General features: G+C 39.8%; 1 protein-coding gene across 10 annotated transcripts in view; it reads right to left on the bottom strand.

Annotated features, from left to right (window-relative positions):
• The window catches only part of ADGRG2 (adhesion G protein-coupled receptor G2), a 131,664-nt gene that overhangs the window by 32,140 nt on the left and 81,112 nt on the right, over window positions 1–18,412 (bottom strand). For 5 of the 10 annotated variants that reach the window (XM_081809076.1, XM_081809073.1, XM_081809075.1 and 2 more), the window contains 10 exons: window positions 17,864–17,899; window positions 14,830–14,877; window positions 14,709–14,732; window positions 13,224–13,262; window positions 11,209–11,250; window positions 8,932–8,985; window positions 5,019–5,071; window positions 4,114–4,172; window positions 790–829; window positions 233–270 (listed from right to left, as the gene is read on the bottom strand). In XM_081809076.1, coding sequence (XP_081665202.1) covers window positions 233–270; window positions 790–829; window positions 4,114–4,172; window positions 5,019–5,071; window positions 8,932–8,985; window positions 11,209–11,250; window positions 13,224–13,262; window positions 14,709–14,732; window positions 14,830–14,877; window positions 17,864–17,899 — 433 coding nt within the window. The remainder of the gene's footprint in view (window positions 1–232; window positions 271–789; window positions 830–4,113; window positions 4,173–5,018; window positions 5,072–8,931; window positions 8,986–11,208; window positions 11,251–13,223; window positions 13,263–14,708; window positions 14,733–14,829; window positions 14,878–17,863; window positions 17,900–18,412) is intronic. The other 5 variants (XM_081809077.1, XM_081809078.1, XM_081809079.1 and 2 more) reach the window with 5 other exon arrangements.

Here is an 18,412-nt window from a genome sequence, read left to right as displayed (position 1 = left end):
ACCAGAGGCAAATGGCCCAGTCCCACCCACCCATCTGTGATTCATAAAGAAACGGGAAGAGGGACGTGGCAGAGTGATGCACGTTTCAGAGGATAAAAACATATATCCAAAATGTCATGAATATGTATTTATTTTAGAGGAACACATTTGAATTTGCAACCTAAGACCCCTCAATACTTTTTTTCTCATGAGTAACGAAATAATATGGATAAAAGTATTAAAAATGACTGACCTTTGGGCCTCTGCTGTAGCACACACAGTAAAATAAGTCTGAAACAAAAAATATATATATATAGGTTCCTTTGACAGTTGAGAATGTCAGACAAAACAACCTAGGACTTATCACAGCCTCATAGAATCTTAGAATCACAATAACCCCTAGGGATCATCCAATTCACATTGCTATCAGATTCCTGATGTATCATCAAGTATCATCAAAGCTACTCGGGCGGGGGGGGGGGGGGGGGCAGTCTCTGCTTGCATCCTGCTACTGTTGAGAACTCGCTACCACACAAGGGAGCTCATTCTGGAGCCCTCATTTTAAGAAATGTTTGGTTTTACATGAAGGAAAATCTATCCCCTTGTAACAGCATTCCACTGTGATATCCAGTTCTGACTCTGGATCCATCCAGTTCTGACTTCTGGAGTAAAGGAACTAGTTTATTCAATCTTTTATATGACAGGTTTGGGGAAGTTTGAATACATTTCTCCTCAGGAACACAGAACTCCACGCTTTCCCCCAAATAGAAACAGTAATGATAAACAAGGTATAGGATGTACTATGATTACCTCACTTAAGGTTTGCAGGGCTTTGTTTAGCTCTGATCGTCTGTTAATAAAACAAAGAGAAATTGACATGAAGGAGATCACTGGTGATGTTAAATTCAAAACAAGTTAGATTTTTAGCAATTAAACTAAGCCTATGGTATTTATTGCTTCCAGTGTTCACTCTGAAGAAACACTGGGCATACTAAGAGATTCCTATGTGAGAAAAATAAATTATTTATATGACAAGGGAAACTAACCAGACAGAAGCTCCATCAGTTCTAGCCAACAGCAAGATATAAATTATGGTTGAACAATCTTGTTACTCATTAGGCTCCTGCAACCCCCAGGCAGCTTCTTCTGGCAGAGGACCCAAGGAAGAGCTGGCCCGAGGTGAAATTTCTGAGAGGAGTCCACCACTCGCCATGGGGGCCCTGCACCCCTGATTTCTTCCTCACTCCCTCTCCACCTGACCCCACCTGCCCTCTAGCACTCTCTAGCCCCCCCTTCCCTTCCTCATCACTCCTCTTCCAGAATTTCCCTCATTCCTCTCCAATCCCACTCAAACAACACTTTTATTTCTTCAATGTGGAAGAGCTTCACGGGAAGTTAAGATAAAAGAAATCTAGTTAAAGAATTCACTCTAGGGGCGCCTGGGTGGCTCAGTAGATTAAGTGTCTGCCTTCAGCTAGGGTCATGATCTCAGACTCCTGGGATGGGCTGTGTCAGGCTCCCTGCTCAGTGGGGAGCCTGCTTCTCCCTCCCTCTGCCCCTCTCTCTCAAATAAATAAAATTTTAAAAAATAAAGAATTCACTCTAGGGCAATCGTTCTCAACTGGGGTGGGGGGATGGACTCTGTCCCCCAGGGGACATTGGGCAATATCTGGAGATGTTTTTGATTGTCACAATTGGGGGCTGGGTGTTACTGGCATCTAGTGGATAGAGGTCAGGGATCTGTTACACATCCTACAGTGCAAACACAGCCCTGCATAATAGAGAACTATCAGGTCCAAAATGTCAATAGTGCCGAGGCTGAGAAACCCAGCTCCAAGGGATGGGCAATAGTTCTAGGTGGTTCCAGGGAAGGTCTGGAGGAAAGAAGAGAAGGACTGTGGCAACAGTAAGTAGTCAGCTAGCTTTTCTAGCTGGCAGAAGCCGCTCCTTCTTAACTGTGCTCAGAGGTTACCTTTCTGGGGGTCTCCCTGGCTCCTGGGTTCAAGTCCAACCACTCTGCCTGCTCTATATTTAGATATGTAGAACATCCTTTGGAACCCTAAATATGTCACATTTATTGTAGGGATTCTACTGTATTGTTATTTGTTTGCATCCTAGGTCTATCCTACCAGACTCTAGACTCCTGGTTCTAAAAACTGGCCTCATGCTGGAACCATCAGGGGGGCATTCAAAAATACCAACGTCTGTGTCCCAGCCCCCAAATACTGATCTAATTGTTACAGAGTGTGCCTGGACATCAGGATTTTTTTTTTTTTAAAGATTTTATTTATTTATTTGAGAGAGAGAGAGCAAGCACATGAGAGGGGGGAGGGTCAGAGGGAGAAGCAGACTCCCTGCCGAGCAGGGAGCCCGATGCGGGACTCGATCCCGAGACTCCAGGATCATGACCTGAGCCGAAGGCAGTCGCTTAACCAACTGAGCCACCCAGGCGCCCTGGACATCAGGATTTTTAAAAGCTCCCCAGGTGATTTTAATATGCAGCCAGGGTAGAGAACCATTGTTCTAGAGCCAGTTTTCCATCCTGAGAGTTGGGTTTATCCCCAAGGCCAAACACATAGTAGGTGCTCAACAAATGCTTCATGGCTGTAAATGAACTCCTCTATATTTCAAGTCTAGTAATTAAGATGAATTACAAGTATGTGAATTTCTGTTCTATTTATTAATTTGTGAGTTTAAAAAAATGTATCTTGGGGCGCCTGGGTGGCTCAGTCAGTTAAGTGTCTGCCTTCAGCTCAGGTCATGATCCCAGAGTCCCAGGATCGAGCCCTGCATCAGGCTTCCCGCTCAGCGGGGAGTCTGCTTCTCCCTCTGATCCCCCTCCTTCTCATGCTCTCTCTCTCTCTCTCAAATAAAATAAATAAAATCTTTTTTAAAAATTTTAAAAAATTAAAAAATGTATCTTATCAATATTGTTTCCCATCTAAAGTTTAAGATACTTCTAGGACACTGATATCTTCTGCTTTTTATTTCACACATATACTTTGAATAGCTGGGAAAGCTACATTTTTATCAGGAGTTCAAAAAATAGGCATAAAGGATAGAAATACCGCTCCTGTCCATCCCAGTTCTCATTAGTTTAACTGTTTGCTGCTACACACTCACTCAGGGGAGCCCTAGAGATGTTTGATATCCCCCAGGTGGAATCCTAAGGTTCCCCTCCACCTATGCATTGCTGACTCAGCAGAAGCAGCCAGGTCAAAATGCTAATTGAAAGGATGACCCTTAAGAAGAGTTTTGTTTTGTTTTGTTTTTAAAGATTTTATTTATTCGTCAGAGAGAGACAGAGAGAGAGCACAAGCAGAGGGAGTGGCAGGCAGAGGGAGAAGCAGGCTCCCTGCTGAGCAGGGAGCCCGATGTGGGGCTCGATCCCAGGACCCTGGGATCATGACCTGAGCCGAGGGCAGACGCTTAACCGACTGAGCCACCCAGATGTCCCTTGTTTTGACCTAGGAAAGGTTTTTTTTCTTCAATGTCATCATAGATACTCCCCCCGGAGCTTTTGGATTTGGTTCAAAAGTTGATGAAAATCTCCTTTGAGGGGTAGTAGCAAGATTGAGAGTAGATGGATTTTATCTCTGATGCTGCTTCCTTGCAGGAGGATGAAGACGTGACGTTTCCCCTCCCGGTGACACTCAGGTAAGACTAACTCCGGGCCTAGCCTGACATTTTGGCCTTGTGTCTGACTGGGAGCATCTATATTTGTAATGTATTTCTCATTGTCCATGCTTGTCCCTGGAAGCTGGTACCTACTTCACAAAGACTTCTCTCTGACTTTTGAATGACCGATGCTTCATGAAAGCATGAACAAATGGAATACATGGCATCCCACCTTGAACTCTTCTTCCAACCTCTCTGGCTACCAAATCGTACTAAAGCTCAAATACCAATTCAAACTGACCTCTTACATACCTACAGAGCATCAAAGCGAACAGCCTCACAGGGCTATTAGCTGATGACGGGTAACTACTGTCTATTAGCTAAGAACTCACAAACCAAATTTTTATAAGCTTTGGGTCTATTTCCTACTCTCAGTTTCCAAAAGTAAAGATAGCTCAACAAGTACCTTTCCATAGTTGACGTCTTAACTTTTAAATCAAGCAGTAGATTACTCACTTTGATTCCCTTAGAGACAGGACTCCAGATGAGGTGTCATTAGCCGTATTTTGATTCTGCTAGGAGTATAAAATCATTAAGAATATCACAAATATTGTTGTGGTTTTTTTACACTCTCTAACAAGAAGTTGTTCTTCAGTTTCCTTGGCCACCCAAAGAACTACACCCCAAAGACTGAATGCCAACGGTATGGAGTATTATCTAGCCAACGATCAAATCCATATTAACTGAGCTACTTTTTGTTTTTATATTTCCTTTAAAAAATATTCTGAATCAGCAAGTCTAATGTGCTAATTAATTTCATTATTCCAAGGGTCCCCCGAAAAGAATACGATTAAAGCTCTCCACATGAAAGGTCTCAGACTTAAGATCCCAGTGTAAAGAGGGAACTTGGTAGCAGCCTTCACTTCATTTGTAGCACCTTGCTCCTCGCCTGGCACGTAGTAGGTGCTCAGGAAATAGTCACTGGAAGAACAAACCACATTTAGCTGGGATCCTCTGAACCAGTCTAGGTCATGGGAAGTCTGACTCTACTGCATCTGAATCCCCCATGAGGTGGAACAGGATCAGATTCATAAGACTACTCTTAGATTCAATATATTTCTTATTGCTAGAAGTTTCTAATATAATTAAAAAAGTTTTAAAGGCAATAGGATTCCATCGTATGAACATTCAGCAGCAAGTTTAGTGAAAACTGAAATATGCCTATTAACAAAGTACCATGATTATTATGAAGTCACACCCTCTTGAAAAAGCTAGTGATTCAACAACACTTATTTTATTTAAATTTGGTCATAAAAGTAAATATGCCGAATACCATGAATAATCTGAGCCTTAAACAAATCTTTAAATGCACAAGCACTTCCTTTTTAAGATTGCAATTAAAAAAAATCTTTAAAACCTACCTGGGTAACATTGGTTTCTTCATATGGAAACATTATCTCACCTCTAAAAAATGCTAAAAATAAATTTGCAAAACAAAATTTGAGACTTGCATCCTTAGAGCATGAGGATTAATACAACACAGGAAAAGATTATCAGATTAATAATGAATAATCAAATTTATAAAATAAATGGTTTCATCAAATTCTTTGCAGTTACTCACATTTACTGTCTTTTCTATCAGAATGGTACTCAATGACCACCAATACAATTTTCAGAAAATGCGAACCATAAATTCTATGTGGGAATGCGGAAAGAGAAAAAACTTGCCTCCTTGTCAAGAAATTTTAATCCTACATGCTGCTCATCAGACCTTTTTTCCCATAAAGATGCTAACTCGAGGAACTGGCTCTAACATTAAAAATCTTTTTGGGGGGCACCTGTGTGGCTCAGTAGGCTAAGCGTCTGCCTTCAGCTCAGGTCATGATCCCAGGGTCCTGGGATCGAGGCCCGCAGCAGGCTCCCTGTTTGGCAGGGAGCCTGCTTCTCCCTCTTCCTCTGCCCCCCTTGTGCTCGTGCTCTCTGTTTCTCTCTCTCAAATGAATAAAAGAAAATCTTTAAAAAAAATCTTTTTGGGGGCGCCTGGGTGGCTCAGTCGTTAAGCGTCTGCCTTCGGCTCAGGTCATGACCCCAGAGTCCTGGGATCAAGCCCCGCATCGGGCTCCCTGCTCCATGGGAAGCGTGCTTCTCCCTCTCCCACTCCTTCTGCTTGTGTTCCCTCTCTCGCTGTGTCTCTCTCTGTCAAATAAATAAATAAAATCTTAAAAAAAAAAAAAATCTTTTGGGGTTTTCTAGTTGCAGTTACATACATAAAGGAGGGAGAGAAAAAGTGTTTCTCAGAAATTAAGCAGCCTTATGAGAGTCTATTTACTCCTTGCCATTTGGGTTTTTCTTTTTAAAATATAGCGACCAAGTGCAATCTCCCCGCTAGGAACAAAGTTAAGATTTTGCTTTTGAAACCTGAATAGTCTGCAGGGAGAATCTTTTCTTCAGTTGAACAACTCCTTGTGGCTTTCATCCCCAAAATGCCAGAAAACTCTGTTCTTAAAATGCTCACTTCGGGAAATACAGAACTCAATTTCAGTCAACCTGTTTCCTACAGCGTGTACTTGAAGGGGCTCCGACTCGATCAGAAAGAAAGAAAATAGAGACTGCTTAACAGAAGCACACTGTGTGCACTTCATAATCTACAGAGACAGAAAACCGGCCTCTTTTTTTTTTTAAAGATTTTATTTATTTGACACACACACACACACACACAGAGCGTGAGCACAAGCAGGGGGAGCAGCAGAGGGAGAGGGAGAAGCAGGCTCCCTGCTGAGCAGGGTGCCCGATGTGGGGCTCTATCCCAGGACCCTGGGATCATGACCTGAGCCGAAGGCAGACGCTTAACCGACTGAGCCACCCAGGTGCCCCGAAAACCAGCCTCTAGAGCAGAAGGCAAAGAGGTCATACAAACTAGAGCAGGTGTCAGCCATTTTTTTGGTATCCGATCAGATATTTGAGGTTTTGTGGGCCATATGTTCTGTCAGAAATACTCAACTTTGCAGTTGTAGCATGAGAGCAGCCAAACAATATGTACACGACTTGCATGGCTATGTTCCAATAAAACTTTATTTACAAAAACAGGTGGCAGGTATTTAGACTATGGGCAGTAGCTTGTCAACTCCTGAGCTAGAGGGTTGAATGCCTTCTCAGCTCATTTTTATAACAACCCAAAGTACCACTGGTGCCCACAGCCAAGTACCCAATGGTCCACTTCCACTTAAAATGGCCGACAAAGCCACTGGCCCAGTGACTAACAGGATTTATCTATTTTAGCAACTGTTCTACTGAGAACCTCAACTTCGGTATGTTCATGCTGAAATCTCAATTAATGCAGTATACAATTATTAAAAGTAAAGATACTTGATATATGCATAGAATTACTTATCCATTTTGGGAAAAACCCTTAGCTATTAAAGATGTATTTAGCGTGTGCACGTGCCGACACCGACAATTTGTCTCCCTTATCAGTCCATTCTCCAAGGTCATCCTTCAGTCTTGTGGAGCGCACACTGAATTTCATACATGTGCTGCGAGCACAGTGTTAGCAGTGTGACCCGGAACCTTTTGACCCTCAGCCTAACTCTGCCTGGTCAGCTCCCAGTTTTTTCACCAGCCTCCGTTTCCCTTAATGAAGTCAGATTGGAACCTGCGAGAAGTGAAGGTTTCTCGTTTCTGGCAGGAGACCATGGGATTTCTGGTGCCAAAAGAGTTGGTTCCCTGATGAGGCTGTTTTCACCAGACACTAAAACAAATGGTCAATTCAGTCACTTAACTGAGGAAAACATTACTCCAACTAGCTTCCTGGCATCTGTTATTCAAGATGACCGTTTTTTATTTTTTGTTTTTTGTTTTCTAAATGTTCAATTTTCAAAGTTATCAAACATCATGTAGACACAACACTAAACTAGACATTAGTCACCAGTCCAAAACACAGATGAAGCGTAAAAATAATGAAATTATGGAGAATTCAGTAAGAGAAGGGTAAGACAAGAGGGAGGGAAGAAGAGCTACACAATATATGAAAGTGAAACGTATCTCACAAGTCTTTTTCCCCTTTAATCAAAGCCAGCTAATATTTGCCTACGATACTCTACCTGGCACATACTATCAGCAGAATGCTCACATCCCTAAAGCTCACATTCACACAAGTAGAAAATGTTTGTGGACCATTCTTTGAATACAAAGTTTTCTTATTTTCTTTCTTTCTTTTTTTTTTTTTTAAAGATTTTATTTATTTATTTGAGAGAGAGAGAATGAGAGACAGAGAGCATGAGAAGGAGGAAGGTCAGAGGGAGAAGCAGACTCCCTGCCGAGCAGGGAGCCCGATGCGGAACTCGATCCCGGGACTCCAGGATCATGACCTGAGCTGAAGGCAGTCGCTTAACCAACTGAGCCACCCAGGCGCCCAAGTTTTCTTATTTTCTAATACAACCCAACCTTAACCTCTTTTACTTGAAGTTGTTTCCTGTGTTTTTAAAACAAATTATTAGAGGAAACAGAACAAAAGGAACAGAAGAAATGGAAAACATTCCTATAAGGATTGTTTTTTAAGACTTTAGAATTACAAAATACTTCATTACCTTCCTCCTCTCTCTTCCCGTGATCCAGTACTGACCTACCACACCATGTTTTTATGTTTTTCACATCAGCTTTCATTGGTTTTAATAAGGAAGGGAACCCAACAAGCCAAACCAATGTGAGAAAAATGGTTGTTTCATTCTTTCTGGCCCATGGCAGAAGGGAAAATATTCCCATTTCAAAAATAGCATGTTCTCAAGAGATTTCCATTTTCAATTTGAAAAAGAGTGACAGTCTGGGTTAAAGATGGCAAAATACACTCTGGGCACTACTGGAATTAGCAACCAATTAAACTAGGTGTCCGTGAGGTTTTCAACATTCTAGTGGAGCGGTATATTTTACTTTTAGCAGAAGACGACACCCTATTTCTAAGCTATAATACTTAAGGTCCTATGGAAAGACTTGAGGGATTTATATACCAGAAGTGGCTTTCAATAATTAAGTTCATTACTAGCTATATTCATGGATCAACTCTAAGGGTATTAGTTATGGATTTAAAGCTATGGCAAAAATATCTGGTGTAGAGCTTCATATTCTCATAGAAAGTTAATCCATCATCTCACTAAGCAACGGGATAATTTCAGGCAGATCTAAAATTTGCTTTTGTTTTCATTTGGGACTTCTTAGTAGCCAGGCGATGTGAAAAGAGACAGATCAGAGAGATACACATCACATACTCAACAGGAGAAAAACCTTTTCTCTCTCTGGAGCTCATTTATCTGGTAATGTGTAATGTACACAAGAACTAACCTGAGTCATTGCAAATAGATGACAAATTGCAGATATTTCTCTGGGGTTTGACTCCTGCAAAGAAAACAACCCGGCCGGTTAAACATGTCAACACCTACACTTATATCCTACATTGTCAAGAGAATTCACAAATTTAGGCATCAAACGTGGGCCTAAAATATTATAAGTTGGATATAATTGGCTGGATGAATTCCACAAAGACTAGAGGAATGAGAGAGTTTTCATTTCTTAGTTGGTCAGCTATAGAACCTGATTCTTTACTATTCTTTAGTGTGTCACTGTCTAACCCCCTACTCCTCCCTCAAAATATTTGTTGTCCTGTTCCCCATTAAACCCTCTCCTGTCCAACATAAAAAGAACAGTGTGAATGCAAATCGAGCATAGAGACTTTAAATGCAATAGCCCTTACTCATAGATCCTCTTTCCTTTCCTGGGCAGGGGAGTCCATGAACGCTCTAATGCTGGTCTTATTTCCTTATGCAAATATATGTAAGAAATAACATCAATGTCATGATGTCACTGCACCTAGGCAAAAACCACAAAATTCAAAAACTATTTGCTGAACAACTATCATATTCTACAGGTTTGGGAAGGTTCCAGATACAGACCCTGCTCTCAACGAGCATGCCATCTAGTAAGTGACAGTGGGCGGTAAATAAAAAGTTATAGTGAAGGCAAAATGGAGTGATGGCCAGGACAACAGACCACACAGGCATACAAAGGAGGGACAGACGAATGGGAGATGAAATAAATCAAAAACTCCATACACATTCACCTAAAAAACACTTTCTCCCTTGGTGAAAGGAGAAGTACATCTCTTCTTTGATTTGAAGAGAGCTCAAGGTTTACTCCCTAAAAATCTTGCCTTCGTTAATTTCATCATTTTGGCGAAGTAAAAGAAATCTATAGTAAATGTGAGGTGCAAATGTTGATAACGTATTAAGCAAAGGGCCAAGGGGAAAAGATTGTTATATTAAGGGATATTTTGCTGTCCTTGTTAGGTCTGGCTTGGTCAGAATTATGTATGCAATGCCTGATTGCTATTTTATTTCCATTGTACTTTATGACTGCTTAATTTTTTTCTTAAGAGAACAAGTTTGGGCACAAACTAAAATTAGAGCTTGTATTAGTGCATGTGAAATGGTTTTTGCCAGAATGATCTGGGTGATGTTTGTTGTATAGGCATCATGCTTCAACTAAGAGTTTTGATTCTGTGAGCAAACTGAATTTAGGTGCCAAAAGTTACCCGACCTGTAGAATTCTACATTGTTTCACAGCAATGTTACCCACACCAAAAGAGAGATTTCATCTTAAATAAACCTGCTTTAGATGGTGGGTAGTAATGCTTTAAATGTTCTCTACAACCATTGGTCTATTGTTCACTAAGTGTTACATTCCATCATCTCTCACCTTTCTCTAAATTTTAGTGGTACCTTTGTTTCCAGTGATGTGTGTCTTTTGCTGCTCATTAACCCTGAGAATTTTCTTTCCCATTGCTGGGGCTGTTATCTCTAATTTCCCCCAAGTACATGGCCACAGGTCATCCTTTTAAGTCATGAGTGAGAAAACTTTGTAAAGGGTCAAATAATAAATATTTTAGGTTTTGTGGGCCATATAGTCTCTGTCACAACTACTCAACTCTCCTGTTCATTGTATCGGAAAAGTAGCCATAGATAACATGTAAACAAATGGGTATGGCAGTGTTCCAATAAAACTTGATTTACAAAAATAGGTAGTGGGCCACATTTGCCCTGCAGGCCACAGTTTGCTAACCCCTGCTTTAAATCAACCAGAAGCTTTTGTTAAGCAAATCACATATTCCTACTCTTACACTAGGTACTTAAAAGTACATCCCTTTTTTGATTTCAAAAGAGTTTGAGGTTGACTCCTCTAAGAATCTCTCCCTCATAAATTAGATCCCATTGATAACCACTAGCACCAGCCCTTTTATTTCCCATGCTTCACCATGTCAGAAACACTTGTGTTACCATTTGCCTTTATCTGCATACATGTTCATGTTAGTTATCTCTTTGTTTGCCTTGTCTCTCCCCAAACTAGAAGATTCTTAAGGGTGGGCATTGTATTTCATCATGATTATATAGCCCCAAACACTTAGTACAACTTCAGGTACCCAGTGCATAAACACCTATTCATTAAGAACAGATTTCACTTTTAAAGGGTGGGGAAAAAAGAGAAAGAAAACATAAAAACCAGCCATTCGTTTCATTTTACTTTAGTTATAAAAAAGAAAGTCTTGATATTGATAGTAAGTCATACCTGATGCATTGAAGGTTTTTACTATAGTGATTTTAGTTTTTTCTGCAAAGAAGCAATTTAAATATTAGAGCAGAATTGTTGCATGTTTTTAAAAACAATTTGCCATGAATATCATTTTAGTGAAGTGCTAAGAAAACCATACTGTTGACACCTTTCAGACATTATTGGTCATCCCAGGAGCAGAATAAATGGGAATCGCAGACCCAGATCATATAACATTGGAATAGGATGGGTCTGCAATTTGGATTCCCATGTTTACCCAGTTATCTCACACCCATCACATACCCCACTCTTTGTGTCATTCTACCACAGTTTCCATGCGCTGCTGCTAGACAAATTAATGTGGACTTACACTTCAGATATGTAGAATTAAGTCATTATCAGGACCTTCAGGTGACAGGTTGTAAAGAAAAGGCGATTCAGAATAAAACTTAATGGAAACACAAGATCTAAAATATCGCACGCTCTATAATCAAGAAAGTGTCCTGCTATTTTCTCTAGGAGTTAACATAATAGTATTGCTGTTATATCAGTAGATAAAATTATTCTCAATGAGGCTGAAACCACTCAGCTACAGTTGTACAATAAGCTCAGAGCAGAAGCTAGACAGAACTGTTCAAACCACAGGCAAATATGAACACACTCTGGAGAAGCAAACCTTAGAAATATCTTCCCAACAGACTCTGGGTACAGAGCCCATGGTTCATTTCTCAGATAATGGAGAACCAGGTTCAGAAATCCTTGCTTTAAGGATGGTCAATTAGAAGAGGCTGCGTTCGGGGCACAGATTTGCAAAGGTCTGTCTGCTAGGGTGAGTGGCAAATTCTGAAGAAAACACAAAGCTCAGATCTTGGAGAAGCACTTAAGAATGATGACGTTATACCAACAGTTTCTGAAACCTCATTTGTGTTATGGGTTATCGATGAGTTCCTGCTTCAACACGTGACTGACTCATGGGCAATGGTTGGTGGTAATTATAGAGGATGACGGTATTTTGCGTTATCATGAAGAATCTTTTAAATATATTATTTGGTTTGCCCTGATACTTTCCTTTCCAGAGCAAACAAAACACAGCTGTGAAATGAACTTCTGGTTCTAGTAACAAAAGTGCTTTTGGGGACAAATGTTCAACCTCACTAATTAAGAATGTAAAACAGAACCTACAGAATTGAAAGATCTAATAATATGTGATGTAGTCTCAGTTCTCAGCAAAGGGACAGTGACACAGACATCCTCATTCACTGCTGACAGCAACGTTGCTGGGTACAAGCTTTCAAGAAGGTAACTGAGCAATATGTGTATCAAGGACCTTAAAATACTCCTACTGCTAACCCATTAAGTCCAGTCCTTAGAATGCATCCTACAGAAATCAGGAATGAATGCAAAATGTTGGCACAAGGATGTTCATTGCAAAAACTTCTATTAAGAAAATAGAAAAGCTTTAAGAATGTTCAACATATGGTACACAATGGAATATTATCAAGTCATTAATAGTAATGGACAATAGAAAATACTTATAATTTAATACTTATAATTTAATATGAAATCAAAAGGGCAAGACATAAAAATCTATATACCCTATGACTATTGTGTAAAAGATACACACACACACACACACACACACACACAGTGTGTATGTATATATGATCCTGAATGGAAATATACCAAATTATTAACAGTAATAGTCTTAGAAAAGTGACATTAGAGATGATTTCTATTTTTTTCATTGTATTTTTCTATATTCTCCATTTGTTACGAGCTAAGATATATTACTACTACAATTTTTTTGATGTTATTTTAAGCGGAATGTATGGTCACAACAGTTTGGAAGGTCAGGAATGTGGTAACACAAGAATGACAATGTCAAAGTGAAATGAGTAGTCAATCAACAATTGAAGGCACAGGAAGTATGCAAGGAGACAACCTTTAGCAATCCAGAAGACTGACCACACAAGTGAGAAACCCAAGAAAGCACAGAAGAGGAGCTATTATATTTAGAAAGAACTTGATATTACCTGTTTTGTTTAAAGTGGATAATACACTCGAAGTAGCATCTGAAATAAAGTAATGAAAATTAAGCCTAATTATTGATATGCTTAACAAACACAAGCATCTTCTAGGTTCCGTGAACATTTCACTTCTCCCCAAATCCTAGAGAAGCTAGAGAGTTTTGCAAAAGCAAGCTGACACTATCAAATGTATTTGCTGTCCACCCCGCCACACACTAACCATTCTCCAACCCCCAGACACAATTCCTGAGCAAGTATTCATTCTTTAAAAATGTGTTTCCTGAACACAGGTGATGTGTCTAAAACATACCAACACTTCTATAATGATTAGATTTAAATAAACCCATTTATGTTGTTTAATATTTCGTCCCTTTTATACTCCATTATAATGCAAGTCCCTAAGGAATATATTTCCAGTTAATACCAACTTTAATATATAGCCCTGGGGATGCTTAAAGGTACACTCTTATAAAGCAATCTTTAAGCAGTTCTAGCTTAAAATTAAACTTCTTGAACATTACATTTCACTAACTTTTAGAAAAAAATCTCATTTTGATCTTGTTTCCCTTAAAATTCAATTGAAAATCTATTCTAACTGGTATTTCTTTAAATAAAAATCATTCTGTAATTTATTATTCTGGATGAAACTTTAGGGGGAAAAGGCACATATTACCATACTTAAAAACCCACATACCATGGATCCAAAAACTACTGCCAAAGCTATTTTGAAGATGTTCTTTCATTCACTTTAAAAAGTAATTAAACATAGTTACGATGTAATGTCTAGCCCTTTCCATTGGACCAAATATGAATTTAAACCGGTTTCGATCAGTGTGAACTCCATCTAAGATTGTTTAGCTCCTTAACCATCAACCACATGGTGAGATTTTTATTTTAACCAAGTAAGGGACTGTGGAAAGAGTTGGGTTTTGGCTGCACAAAGAAAGAGGCTGTCTACCCACAGAGTTCGGGAAGGCACAGGATTTGCCCTGTCCACCTCCCTCAAACACAGCCCACTTCTCCGGCATGATGAAGAAGCCAGGTTTTTCTCTTCATGTCATGCTACTTAAAAATTGATAAAATCATCCATAAAAGGGTGGTCTTTGAACACTCTGTGCCTCCAAATCCATGCTGAATCATATTGAAGTCACTGGGTGTGCTTCCCACATTTAAACAATCTGTCATATAAAATGTGCTGGCATTGTGTTGGGAAGCAAGAGAAACAGGGTACTCAAACTGTGATCACTATTTCTTCTTTTTCATAGAACAGTTAGCGTGGTGGGGGGCTGGCCTCCCTCCATGATAATAAGAATGTTTTCATTTAACCGAAAAGTTTGGGGTGCTCTCCAGGGTTGACAGTTTTGGGGGTTTGTTTTATTTGGGGTGTTTTTTCTTTTGCATATTTGAATATGAAAACCTTCAACACTACTCATTATACTTATATTCATATTAAGGGTTATCAATTTTCACTTGCTTCAGAAAAATTCTTACCATTTAGGCTTGTAGTTTCAACCTCTTTTGCCCCGAGGGGAAAAAAAATAAAAAGATATAATTAAATCCAAAACTTAACAAATTAGGCTAAATCTAGGTTTGAATTTTTTCAAAATCTTGCCTGGAGTACCATTGGTGTAGGGGACAAAACCAACAAAAGATGATTCAACTGCAAGAAGAAAAAAAACAACAAAAATTTCAAATTAATATTTTAATTGAATATAATTTAATTTAATTGAAACTTATTTATTGAACTCTAAGGAGTTAAAACTTTTGATAGAATTATGAAAAGAAGTAGACAACATGCTATCAGACCAATATGAATCTGCAAGCCCCATAATCCTTCAGGGAATATACAATTAACCAGAGAATTGCAGAGAAAGAACCCAAGAAATGAAATGAGCAGTTGTCTCATTTTACAGACAAAGAACTTGAGACTCTTCCTTCAAAGCCTGCTCCTACCTATGGAATATTATGGACATAAGTTTAGAAACCACAGCAAAACATGTGACATATCACTTTCTTTTTTTTTTTTTTTTAAAGATTTTATTTATTTATTCATGAGAGACAGAAAGAGAGAGGCAGAGGGAGAAGCAAGCTCCCAAGGAGCAGAGAGCCCGATGCGGGACTCGATCCCAGGACCCTGGGATCATGACCTGAGCCGAAGGCAGACGCTTAACCATCTGACCCACCCAGGCGCCCGTGACATACCACTTTCAATTTTTTTTTTCAGCCAGAGAATTCTAGAAACATTTTATACTTTGAATAACTGTCAAACTACAATTATAAAACATACCAGCACATTGGCTCCATTCTGTTATAATAACGCCTGACAACTCTTCCCGATGTTAATTGAGGATTTAAAAAAAAAACAAACCAACAACTTTGCTACCACTCAGTACAGTACCACCTAACACAATTTCCTGGTAAGTTATTTTAAAATATGGCTGCTAGGGCGCCTGGGTGGCTCAGATGGTTAAGCGTCTGCCTTCGGCTCCGGTCATGATCTCAGGGTCCTGGGATCGAGTTCCGCATCGGGCTCCCTGCTCCTTGGGAGCCTGCTTCTCCCTCTGCCTCTCTCTCTCTCTCATGAATAAATAAATAAAATCTTTAAAAATAAATAAATAAATAAAAATAAAACTTTAAAAAAAATACGGCTGCTATTAAGACAATCAATCAAGTTATAAATTTCCCATGGAGTAAATCTACTTAGGCTAAGAGGTCAGTCTACTACACACATTTTGCATGTTGGAATATTAAAAAGATCCTATGGCTTGACTTCTACGTATATGCAGGAAAAGGAAACATAAACATTTTACAAGTAACACAAGCTTTGCAGTAGGCAGACTGATTTTCAGTGGGTAAGGACACTTGGGGGTGTCAAGGCGCTGGGCTGGCCTGTTTTAGACTGCTCATCCGTTGGCTGAAACACACACACCCTGTCTGTCCTACATTATTGCTTCCATATTTTGCATTTACTACATTTCTTTTTAATTACCAAGGATATTTCTTGAGAAATAAGACAGTTCCTGAGCAATAAGATTCAAAGTGTGGATATGGAATCCTTTGCAAAACAAAATAATTGGCCAAAGCTGGTTTTTAATTAACGAGTATTCATTCTTCTGAAAGGTGATGAACGGTGAGAAGAAGCCTGTGTGCACACCCCCTTGCCAGTCGCTGGATGTGCACGAGCTGCTCCGTTCCTAAGTGAGTGCAGCTCTCTCCCCCAGGGCACCCAGATTGCAGGCTTTGACTGGAACCAGTGTGTGCCTCCAAATCTCCATGCCCCCTATTTCCATGAAAACAGGATTTTGCTGATATCACCATGATTAAGTCAGATGATGGCCACTGTACTAGGAGAAAAATACAGTGGTTCATTTTACCCCAGGAGCTTAACAGCAAGGGGGCAAATTGGCACAGTCAAAAAAGCTTGGGCTTTGGAGGCTTGCAGTCCTGGTTTGAATCTTTGCCCCATTACTTAATCACTCATAATAATGATCGTTATTACTTATTGAGGGTTTACGCCGGGTCAGGTGCATATGTTATCTCATTTCATCTTCACAACTACCCTATGAAGCAGGTACTATTATATTCCCCGATTTATAGATGAAGGAACTGAGGCACAGAAAGGTGAAGAAACTTGCCCAAAGTCACACAACTAGCAACAGGGTGGGAGGGTACTGGTCAAGTTCAAATACACGTAGTCTGGTTCCACAGAATGTGTGAACATGAGCAAGTTTTATCCTCTCTGACCCTCAGTTTCCTCATCTAGAACATGAATATAATAATTCCTATACTGCAAGACTGGAAGCTGAATGAGATGTCTGGAGACTCCTAAGCATGTAGTATGTGCACAAGAAGTAATAGCTATCATTAATTTTATTTAAGTGAATTAACAGCAGAAGCTCATTTTGATATAACTAAGGATAGAATGTGAGTGGACTCACTCCTTACCATAACAGATTGTTCTACAATATACGGTATACCAGAAAGAACGCAGAAGGAGGAGGCAGAAAAGTCACGTGCCGCCTGTGCTTAACGGTGGCAGGGAGCTGTGTGACCTTAGGTAAGTTACTCGGGCTTCACTATCTCATCAGCTCTCACCATATGGGGCTGGACCACTTTATCCCTGAGTTCCGGTTCCAGTTCCAGCCAGCAGTCTCGAATGTGGGTTCTATTCCTGGTTCCTGCCAAGAGGGTCCTAGTTAAAAATTTCTCTTTATTTGCCTTCCCGTTCTCAGGAGGGCTAAGCCCTCAGAAGTCCTTTGAAAAGTATTTGTTCAGAAGTGACTGAAGAAGTATATTTAAGAGAGCATCCCATGCCTCAAATATATAGGAACATTCGGCAGGTTTATGTTCTTAATAGTCTACAGGAGACCTATGAACTAGAATACTAAAAATAACGTTGAAGAACTTAAGCAGTCCCCCAAATGAAAACCCACAAGTTATTCCTCAGCTTTGTCCATAAATGTGGGGGGACCAATTTGCCTGTCCGCTTGTCTATGTGTGCTAGTGACTTTTCAGGTGTAGGTTTAATTCAGTCAGCCTGCATGGAGAAAAGCAATTTTGCTGTATCTGACTACATGCCATATTGCATGGAGAACTTTTGGAATATTTTCCTGAAATTCCCCAAAGCCATGAAATAACAGTCTTACCAGATGGTGATAACAAACTGGAATTATCAGCATTCTCTGTTGAGGAAAAAGGTGATTTAAAGTTAGTTAATTTGTGCATGAATTTATAGATGAACATCTTTAACAGGAGCGAATGTAAAATGAATTGCAAATAGCTACCAAAAGAGGGCAGTGTATTAATTTACAATTATTTTCAACAGCCTCATCAGTACTTGTCAACTCAATTCTCTAGAGACACATCTCTGGTGAAGCAATTCTTCCAATTTAACTGGTGATGGTGCTCCCTCTATTCTGTTATATAATGATATAGTATATATGAAACTTAAAATGATGACTGAGAACTTCAGTTGTTGGCTTGTATTCATTAAAATCTGTAAAAGAAAAGGGGAGCCAGGGTGGTTCAGTTGGTGAAGCGTTGGTCTAGGTTTCCACTCAGGTCATGATCTCAGGGTAGTGGGATCGAGCCCAACCTCCTCAGCGGGGAGTCTGCTTGAGATTCTCTCTCTCCCTCTCCCTTTTCCCCTCCCCCCACTTGTGCTCTCTCTCTCTCAAATAAATAAAAATCTTTTT

Source organism: Leptonychotes weddellii, chromosome X, assembly GCF_054177405.1.
Source record: "Leptonychotes weddellii isolate Sample4059 chromosome X, ASM5417740v2, whole genome shotgun sequence".
NCBI classification, from domain to species: domain Eukaryota; kingdom Metazoa; phylum Chordata; class Mammalia; order Carnivora; family Phocidae; genus Leptonychotes; species Leptonychotes weddellii.
The sequence above is the reverse complement of the archived record's forward strand: the minus strand, read 5'-3'. Positions and strand labels throughout refer to the sequence as shown.